At 40.1% G+C, this 11179-nt stretch overlaps 1 protein-coding gene across 5 annotated transcripts in view; it reads left to right on the forward strand.

Annotated features, from left to right (window-relative positions):
- Positions 1-11179, forward strand: part of VPS13B (vacuolar protein sorting 13 homolog B) — a 761266-nt gene that overhangs the window by 357117 nt on the left and 392970 nt on the right. For all 5 annotated transcript variants that reach the window (XM_018559352.1, XM_018559343.1, XM_018559336.1 and 2 more), the window contains exon 22: positions 4301-4535. In XM_018559352.1, the coding sequence (XP_018414854.1) occupies positions 4301-4535 (235 nt within the window). The remainder of the gene's footprint in view (positions 1-4300; positions 4536-11179) is intronic.

The following is an 11179-nucleotide window of genomic DNA, read 5'->3' on the forward strand; positions in this document are numbered from 1 at the left end:
TTTTTTTTATATTATACAATATTCATAAATTACTGCCAGTACTCCTGGACCTTGTGCTTCTTTGACTGGGAGACCAACTTGTCCACTAATGCTGCCTACATATATGGCGGCTGCAGCCCCTTCCTCTTCCCGGCTAGGCAATGTATTGGTGTGTGTGACTTTCGTCCGGTTGCATTGGCAGTTTGTGCGCTGGACCTCCCTGGGAAACCAGCACCCAAATCTCTTACTCCAGGCAGCGGAGGAGCTTCCGCAGGACCCCAGGGTTGAGATCCAGATGGTTATCATGCTCATCGGCACCCCCGTTGTGGTGAGTCCGGGGAAGTGCAGCCTAAAAGCTCTGTGCAGGGTTATATCTCTAGAGCGGGGCAAGCTACAGAGCCCAGCGTCCAAGGCAGAAGATAGACAGCCCAGCATATTAAGGCAGATGATCGGTTTTGCAGCTGCAGAACTAGAGACTAGCACAGCATGGCAGGACATGAGAGAATGGTTATTGTAGCTGCAGAACTAGGGAGCCCATCAAGCCAGAAATGGAGAAGGTGGCTATTGCAAAGGTAGAACTAGAGCGTCCCGCTAGGTTGATATCGCAACCTGTCAGAACCGTGCGCAATGTATCCTGCGACTGACAGGTTATTCAAAATGTAATAAACAGGAAGGGGTGGGACTAATTTAGATTAGGGATGGGAGGGCGCTCGGATTTAGTCTTGCCTAGGGCAGCACAAAACCAAAATACACCACTGCACATGACTACAGCCTCAATTAAACCCCGCCCCCATTACTTTGCCGCCAGATCCAACACACAAATACAACTAATGTTTATAATTACATTTTAAATTGCACAACATTGTGTGTAGTCCCTTCCTGATTTAGATGATTTTTTTTTTTTTGTGATAAAGACCCTTCATCTAAACTCCCCACATAAGGTTAACGGGAAAGTCGTTTTAGAAAGCAGCAGTTTCGCAAACTGCAGAACATGTTGATTAAGCCACTTTCCATCTAAGCCCTAAATCTTAAGTTGTGGAAGGAAATATAACCCACAATCTTATAGGAGATCTCAACCACAATTCCAAGCCTAGAAACAAAGTTTAGCAGTCTTAACCTCAAAACATCTTTTCATCTCATTCTCTTGATTTATCGGGGTTGCTCCCTCTCAGCTGTGAATAGGTCTTAAATATTACTGAAGAGGTTTACTATTTGTTTGCAGCCAGTGCTTGGTCCTGTCAGTGTCCAACATGCAATAGGCTACCCACTGAACGGGAACAGGGGGTTGTACCTCACTTTTGGGTCATGACCCACCAGTTGAGAACCATGGCTATAAACAGATTAATTTTGGATGTAGTAATAAGTGACAAATGAAGGCCTTAATCTATCTAACATTTTTTTAAAGTGACACCAAACTCAAGAGTTAGATGTTAAAAATGCATTCAAGTACCTTAACTATTAACATAAATGTATCTTATTTGTGTATCACTTGGATGTAGATCCTCAATTATCTCGAAATTCATGCTGACACTGTCCTTCCTTCTAGCGGGTGGCTACTTTTGTTCCCCATGGTCCCTGTGTGTGTTGTAAAGTAGCCACCGCTCCAAGCTCACTCCCATGATGGACTAAGATATCACATTTAGTTTACTAATTTGTATTGAGACTGTAGTTCAGTGAGCTTGGAGCGGTGGCTACTTTAGAACACACACAGGGACCATGGGGAACAAAAGTAGCCACCCTCCAGAGGGAAGGCCAGTGTCGGCCCCAATTCAGAGATGATTTGAGGATCTACAGCCGAGTGATACACAAATAAGATACATTTATGTTAATAGTTAAGGTACTTGAATGCATTTTTAACATTTAATTCCTGAGTTTAGTGTTACTTTAAGCAGTTATAGTGTTTTAAAAGGTTTAAACGGTATCAATAAACCTTGGAATTGAAAGCACCCTGGCATGTGTTTTGTTTTTTTCCCCCAAAATAGTCACCTTTGCTGAACTGCTGGACGTGCATGTAAGCGTGGAAGAAAATATAAATTAAAGGCATTAAAAAAAAAAAGGAATTCATTTTTAGGTATTAACCCCAAACAGTTGCCAGAAAACAATATTTTCTTAATCATACAATACTTGACAGTACAATATTCAGCAACATAGGGTTATGCTGCCTTCAAGAGATTGGACACTGGCAAAACAAAACTGTAAGCACAGTTCAGATGATTCCCTCCCAGCAACACTGTTTTTTTCTAGTGTCCTATGAGAGGACTTTTTTCTCTGCACTGAGATACACTACTTGCTTTTCTTTTTATCAAGGTAATTTTCTTCCAGCAAGTTTTCTTTAGTACCTACAGAGCTTCTGGGGCTACAGTTTTTAGTTTTCTGACTAATCGTCAGCATAGTTTTGAAGGCTTTGTCCGGCCAACCTGTAAACCTGTGTAGGCCAAGCTTAACAATACATGACTTTGAAGTGATCTGTGTGGTGCTATCAGGACCAGATCAACTTTTGTGTGAATGAAGTATAGAGAATACAAATGTTCATTCATGTGCACTAGAATTAGACCCTCTGACATTTACTGTGTTTTCTGGGTGGCATTAGCAGGTGACAGGTTTATTTTACTTGTTGCCTGAAGTTGCCATGTATCATGCCACAAAAAGTTGGAAACAAATCCTTCCTGGAAATGAACCATGCTTTCTCCTTTATGTGTAAAGTGTAAGGTCTTATCAGCCTAGTATATTGCAGTCCATGGATAGCAGTAGCAGTGTTCTGTCTGGTGTAAAGGTAATGAACTGCAAACAAGAGGATTTTCTCACCCGATGTGCCAAGGCGAGCTGCAGAGCAGTCGTATTTCCTTGGATTGACTTGTGGAAAGGTGGATAGATTTTTCATTATACACACATGGCTGTTACTTATGGACCTCTTTTGTAGAGCGCAAATGTCAGAGTTTTCATAACTGGGAACATGAAATGAAAACATAGCGTCTTTTATGTGTAGGATTTGAGTACATTCCAGTGATCATTTTCACGAAAATAGAATCTTTCCATGTTTTTCTTAAAGATTTCTACTTAGAATCATTTGTTCTCTGCAGTGCATATTGTTTGCCAAAGTAGCACCCCCTTACCTTCTGTAGGCTATTAGGTTCCCCCAGAGGTCAGGTGGGCTGACTATTTACCTTATGCTAGAGCCCTTGACTAGTAGTGAGGTTGTGAACAGATGAGTGCCAAACACTTTAGAATCAAAGTTTAGAGTTAATTTGCCACTGTAAACTCATCGAGAGGAAGATGCCAGTAAAATCATACTCACAGCCTTCACTGGTAAAGATCTTTGAAGCCAGACCTGTGATTTTTGAGCACCTGGTTGTAGAGTAGGTGCAGCTCAAACTCCCTGGGTAAGCCAGCAAGCTTTGAGGTAAAAGCCAAATTCTAGCTTCAATGGCGCCTCCAGCCAAAGTTCCTCCACAATGCACCTTCCCAGGATTTCCTCCACTCCTTCTGTAAATGGCAAATTTTTACCTCCGAGGTACCGAGCTGAATAGCAAAACAGTTAAATTAATGGAAAAAAAAATAGTTGAAAAAAGTATTTAAAAAATGTAAACAGATAGTAAAATGGAAAAAAAAAAAGGGTGGAACTAGCGATGACAGCTAGCTTCACCCAACTGTTTCCTATTGGCCAGCACCTGCTAGAGTCTTCTAGCAGGTGCCGGCCAATTAATGACAAACGGGCAGAGCCGAACAAAGCGTCATTTGGCTGGCCAATAAATAACAACCGGGTGGCACTCGCTGTGTAGTCACGGCCGGCTCCGCCCAGCTGGTTTTGTTTAATGAAAGATCAGCATCCCCAGGTGATTTGGGGACGCTGATCTGTCATTACAATAGGGCGGAGCCAGCTGTCATTTGCGGGCCGAACAGCAGGCCATTCTCCCGCTTTGGCTGTCGCTTCGGTTCAGTGGAGCCAAAGCATATGCCTTCGGCTCAGCTGAGCCGCTCGGTCACCTTCGGCTATTGTAAATATCCCGTACAGCAGCCCTTCAATTCGACTAAATAGAAGGGCAGAGGCGACCGCAGAGAGCCGTAGGATCAGCCGAATCTACGGCTGGATCCTTCATGCTCTTTAATGAATAACCCCCTATGTTTTCTGGGACAATAAACATGAGATAAGTTGGTTTACTTTATTTTTATGTATGTGTAAAAGTATAAAAACAATCCAAGTTTTAATCAGAACTAGAGAAAATTAAAGACTACTTCTACACTTTGTAAAAGCAGGAGATGTTGAAATATAGGGATGCTGAACAATTTCTAAAATTCACCCTTCATTATATTTATATTCCAGGTCGAGATCCAGTCGTGCTGCATATTCTTCCCCAGCGACAGTCTACCATCACCAAGTACCATTGTATCTAGTGACATCCCAGGCACTGTAAGAAGCTGGTACCATGGCCAAACCTCCATGCCAGGAACCCTTGTTGTCTGCTTGCCACAAATCAAGATCATGAGTGCGGGTCACAAATACATGGAAGCAATTCAAGAGATCCCATTTGTTGTACCCAGACCTATAGTGGAGGAAGGTAGGGTGCATTATCTTTAATATGGAAAAGAAAGAAATGTGAAGAATACAATGTCACACTACAGCCAGGCAAGATTTTAAGGCCATGTCAAACAAACATTTTTATAGCAGCTACAAATCTTTCTTTATTTTTGATAGTGAATTAGAACTGCATACAAAATTCCCACTCCAGCTGGGTATTATACATCTGCTGAGCTGCAAATCACTAGTGTGACATGGCTATTTGTAGCTACATTTGAACATATTAGTAGCTACTTAAGCTGGCAACAGTGTTACTGGAATTGTTATAATGTAGACCTTGCATTGGCTGCATTTCATTATAACAACAAAAACACTTGAGACAAGATCTGAAGCTTTGGTGTGCAAGAGCCTTGCGAGACACACAAATCTAAATTTTAGCCTAATATTCCTAGTTCTTAATACCTTTTATCAAGACCACAGCAGATTGAAGGTAACAAAGATTTTAATAAACTAATTACAGTTATCTTGGAATACAAGAAAACCCATGGAACAGGCTACATCCTAAAATATGGTCCAAGCCTTTGGTTCTCATGACATGTAAACTAGGATTAGTTCTCTGTAAAATAAACATTCCCTTGGTCAGTTGATACATTACTCTTTTCTTTTCATACTGTTTACCTATTATTTTTAGCTTAGCTTTCATCCTAAAACACATGCAAAGTAGTCAGACAGTCCCAGAATATGTGGTTTGAATGAAAACCAAGCACACTGCCAGTTTTTCCTAGTCCTGATGCTTACATAGGGGCATCTGGGGGTTTCCTCTTGAGAGAAGAGTTGCACCTTGAAGCTTGTGTAGGGAAATTGGAATTAAGATCATTTAAACAGTTTATCATAACAAATATACATACTCCCTGTTAATTGTCAAAGTGAACAAAAGATTAAATCTGTTGTCATAGGCAACAGCTTAAGATTTCTACTTCTTGTACATGAGAGTCTTATAAGAAACCATTATAAATCTGCCAAGAGGTTTCATGTATTGACGTCAAATAGGAGCCATATGTAATACTTCACAACAACCAACCAGGGTCAGACTTCTCTCTACTACTGTCATTAACGTTTTTTATTCTGATTGCCTACGGTAAAGAAATAGACACTGCACCCTACTTCTTTGTCATCAGTGCACTCACCCAGCATTCTGGTGTGGGGCCTTATACTGGTTAGTTTTTGAAATTGCTATATAACCCTGAGGCTCTGGGGGCATATTGGTCCATTCACATTTTTTATGTACCCTTGGAATAGGCTTGAAATAAATGAAAATTAGGGATGTTCAGACACCAAGTACCATACTTGGTACAAGTACAAGTACAGATACTTTCCCAGCTCCTAGACTAGACTAGAGAAAAACTCAAAAGTTAGCAGGTAGCCATCATTTTTTAAGGAACATTGGTTACAGGGCTACTGGGATTCGTGCATCCCTGTTTTAATGTATGATTTGATATACTGATATATTGATATACTGCATATAGTAACCACTGTGACCTTGGTAGTTCTCGTGAAAATGCCAAGTATTTGTTTTGTGCTTATAATCTGATATATTGTAAATGTTTTTGGGATTTCGATGAGTAAAGTAACTAACGTTTCTTATATTTGTGTCAGAGCAGGACACTAATCAAACTCAGGAATGGTGTAGTGGCAATATACCAGTGGTTCTAACAAGTAGTCACGGCATAGCCAAAATCCAATCTAGAATCATTTATTGGTATTACGTTAAGTGATAACAATCTTTCCACTGCTGCTAAAGTTGATGCAATAAGTAGTCTATTTTCAATCTATTTTTAACATATTGTAAATATTGTTTACAGTTCTTATTTTTGTGTCTGTTAGAGAAGCAGGAGTGGAGTGTGCATTCCATTGCAGGATACTGGGCCAAATATCTAACTGCAAAGCTAGAGGCTGCCATTTGTATATTGAGTGTTCCAGGTTCAGGGGTTCCTAGGACATGCAGGAAGATGGGTGTTTGATAAAATTTACTTTTCTACAGATTTACTTTAATGCTGTGAAATGTCAAAAACACACCAAGCTTATTGTAAATGCTAGATTCTCAAGTCTATTTTCCTGTGTGAAGTGTTTTATGTAATGTATGATGTAATGCGTGCTGGGTGATGATAGACAGTAGATAAGAATCACTCAGTAACCTCTGCTGTCACTGGATGATTGTATGCGGCACACCATATTTTGACCCTGTGACCTTTTGTGCCCTGAAAAGTGTAATATCTCACCCAAGTGGAATTCATTAACTGGAAACAAACTTGATACCTGTGAGCACAGGCTGGACTGCGAGTATACCTGTAATGTCCCAAACATGTTCTCTCACTCAGGATTAGAACTATAGTTTAACTACAGGACTAATGCCGTTGTTATGTACACAGACATGTTTTTCAAACTCATAGAAAAAAATGCTATTATAAAATACATTTGCTATACAAGTGACTATATTGTATATATTTCAGTATAGGTCACATAGGCACTCACTTAGGTTGGCGGGTCCATCTGGTCAGTGTTGGTGCCTAATTGGAGTTGCTCGCTTCATTTGGTAAAAGGAAAGCTAACTTAATCTTTAAACATTTCAACAGCTTCCATATCCTGGTAAGCAATGGTTAGCAATGCCATAGTGGATTAGTGTATAAGCCAACAATTTTCTGCAAAAAAAAAAAAGGTAGAAGGAAACCCAGCATTGTTTTGGAAAATGTGGTATAAACATGATAATGGTGGTATAATAGAGGCTGTATAAATGATGGAGTTGTACAACACCTTCGACTGGCAGAGCACCACAACACAATTTGCCTTGAGAAAACAGGAGGTATAAATCCAGCTGTGGACATCCTAGGTGTTGTAGTCTGGGGTAATATGTGAGAAAGTAGGGTTTTCCCTGAAAGACAAGGTGGCTGCAGACTAAAAGCTGTGGAAAACCATGGACTCTGTCTGACATTGTGAATTTGTATATAGCCTTGATCAAATGTGTTATTTTACATACTGTAGTCTATCCCTTTTGGAGGAATAAAATGTCTACAATAAGGGTCTTGATTGGTCAGCGAAGCACAACAATTTAGCTAAAACCATATGCATATTATTGGTTGTTAAAATTAGGTATAAGTGCCTGGTAATGTGACTCTGTCATGAGAAACCTCTTACCCGAAAACAATAAATAAAAATAAGGTTTTCTGACACTCATTTATAGCAGGCATGTTCTGGGTCTTTGACTCCAAAATATTAAAACCACATCCAACCAGACAACAAGCAAAAGAGGGCCAGCATTGTCAGCCCATTTACTTTTCTCATGATAGAATCACCTTTAAGTCCTCTCTTACTACTTTTACAAACATAATCTAAATATCTAAAAAAAAGGAGTAGGACATGGTAAATTTCCCATTGGACCTTTAATGCTGCTTGAGGCCTGACAGGGATCTCCCATAGCCCTGGTATTCCATTACCGAAAAAAGCTTGTCTAATGACCTTCCACTGTGCCTGCTCTAAGTGTATGCTCCATTTGTTCCCATACAGAATCTACTAGAGGACAGGTGATGATGCATTTTTATGTTCTGCACCTTCTGGTGAAGTCTCCAGAGGAATATCTGTACATATATAAAATCTGCTAATATCCATTATGTGTTAAAAAAATAGCACATTTTTTTCATAGTAACAGCCCTTGACTTAGAGCCTGGACCACATTTAAGGACATTCCTTTTATTTAACGCTTCACTGTCTGACCTATGAAGGAGGCAAGAGCATGTGTAGTACCTTACGGTTTGTTGTAGGAAGGAGGTGGCATTGCTAGTTGCTACACTGAGTTTAAAGATCTATAAGAGGTATATTCTGAAATGAACAACATGGACCCACATGCCAGTAGTTTCTTTGTTAAGATGTAGCTCTGAAAACAGACATGCTTGCTTATTAAGCTTGTTAGAAAAACTTACAGTAAGCTGATTGGGAAATTACACAATTCAAATATGAAAAAAACTTTCAAAAGTCATTTTCAAGTGTAGCTTATTCATAGATTCTTCAAGTTCTTCATACCTGGTGAAGTGCCACAATATAGGCAGGAAAATTAACTTACAAGGGTACTATGAAAAATGAAGACTGAAAAGCTGATGCTAGAACCCGAAATAAATGTAAAGCAGAGGGTATTGAATCTACTGCAAATTCCCCAGCAAACATGAAATGTGAGAGATGATAATTGAAGCAGCGGTCATGCTACTGGTTTCTGATGTAAATTAAGCATATAAGTAGAAGAAGCTGGGAATTGTGAATCAATGGAATTAATCAAAATGTTTCCCAATCAGAGAATGGAGGGGAAGTTGGCTGCATCAAAGGATGAAATTGGAAGAAATTGTGTACAGTAAATTAAAAACATGGATTACTATGGAAGCTCCACATGGCTGTCATTGCTGGATTGTAACCATGTAGTGGAAGTGAACAATATAAAGTGATCTATGTTTATTATGTATTTAGCAGTATTCAAATGAATTGTTATCTTTATTCACTCTACAGTGTACTTTGGTCAGAGCATCTTCACTTAACCTCCTGCCCAGTCTAATGTCCCAGAAAGCTACCCATACATGAAGGCAATGCAGCCCTTCTGTCATTGTGTTGTGAGAACAGTTGCTTAAGGTTAGGGCTGAATGTTAGCACATCCCAGAGGAGATATGGACACTTCCCTGCAATTTTCAATTTACAATGTACAAACCACACAAGCCTATATAGAGATTGCCTGACATGCCCTGTTCGTGTCAGGTGAAGAAGTTTTACAAGGGTTTGATCAAACTGACATTATAGATAGAACTCCTTTTGCTCTGAGACCAACTTTATTGTAAATCTAAAAAGCCCAATAGCAAGAAAGGAAAATTGTGAGCAGAAATGGAAAACACACAAACTAAGGGACTATGTACAAAATTGTTACCCTGTCACACATGCTTCTGATGGAGACTATGGTTAGCTGTTTTAACATGCAATATGCAAGCATGGTTCATTGTTGTCATCATTAGGAAACCTGCCCTGAGAAATGCAATGCAGCCAATGCTGGAGTGCATGCATGTAGAGAAGAGTAACAAATGATAAAAAGTGATACAGGCTCTGGTCACAATCCTTGGAAATATCTATATGTTAGCAGTTGTGTTAATCTTACCTTTAGCCGCCTCCCGGCCGGCTGTATTGTCGCGACGGCCGTTGTGACAATACGGCCGGCCGGGAGCTTCCTAGATCTGAGCTGGCGTATTTAACCAGTTGACATCCGGGGTGTTAAACCCCCTTCCCATCAGCTAGGGGGCCAACCCGCCAATGCAGCAGTGCCGTCCGTCCGTTTTTTTACAACGGGCGGACGGCAAGTGGTTAAGCGTTCCGCCCACTCGCACGCGTCATGCGGGAAACTGCCTAATTTGAAAAACGGGCAGCGATGCCTGTTTACATACAAACGATCCACTGGCTATATACATACATGCGTCGGACGCGCATACGTGCGAAAAGGACGATTGCACCCATTACCGCCGCACATGTTACATATCACCACGAACGTTGCAGTGAGAGCAATAATTCTAAAGCCATTAACCACTGATAACACTAAACTGATGAGCGGTAAAAGCTTTTAAAGAGTCACCTATGGTCAATTTTAAGGTTTAATCGTTTTTTGTGATTTCGCGAGTGCGCACAACTTTAAAGCTTGACATGTTTGGTGTCTATTTATCCGACGTGACCCCGTCTTTTATATTTTGCCAAAAAATTGGGTAATAATAATTGTTTCCTAACATAATGTAAAATTTTCAGTAATTTCAGTAATTTCTCCTTAATATAGTAAAAAATAAGAACCGCAGTGGTGATTAAATACCACGAAAATAAAGCTCTATCTGTACTCTACTTTGACTGAATAAATGTCAGTCAAAGTACCGCAGTGCTGAATACTGAAAAATGGCCTGAACAGGAAGGGGGTTCAACACCTCAGTCTTCAAGTGGTTAAAGGTGCTCAGCAAGTTGAGATTAAGGCTTTGTGCAGGCTCTTGAGTTCCTTCACACCAAACTCATGTCTTTAGTTATGTGGCTTTGTGCACGGGGTCACAGTCATACTTGGACAAAAAAGATCCTTTCTTAAATTGTTGCTACAAGGTTAGAAGCGCCCAATTGTCTAAAATATCTTTGTATGCTAAAGTTTGTCAATGGATATTTTATGGCAATATGCTTGACTTTACTGCACCTGGTTTTGGAATGGGATGTCTGACAAGCGCATATAAATATGATGGTCATGTGTCCACATGCGTCATTTGGGGACATATAGGGGCATATTTATAAAGCAGTAAATCTAACACTAACAAAACATTGACTGCAGGTGAATCTGTGTTAAATTACAGCAATTGATTCACCTCTAGTGAATGTTTGGTGAAAGCCGCACTGCTTTATGAATAGAGCCCTTATTGTACATTTGCATCACTACTTGGTGAGTCAGTGACCATCACCAGACATGTTTATAACAGGTATTGACAGCTAATATGTGCTTACTTATTCTGGGCCACTGAAGGACTATCTAGAAGGAAGGATAAGGATGACAGCAGTGGAGTTTGCGCCTTCAAAATCAAGTCACCAGTGTCAACTCCTGTATTTTCATACCGACAGGTTCCTTTTAAGATTTCCTAATTCCAG

The sequence above is a fragment of the Nanorana parkeri genome, unplaced genomic scaffold, assembly GCF_000935625.1.
Source record: "Nanorana parkeri isolate BGI_ZX_2015 unplaced genomic scaffold, ASM93562v1 scaffold16, whole genome shotgun sequence".
NCBI lineage: Eukaryota > Metazoa > Chordata > Amphibia > Anura > Dicroglossidae > Nanorana > Nanorana parkeri.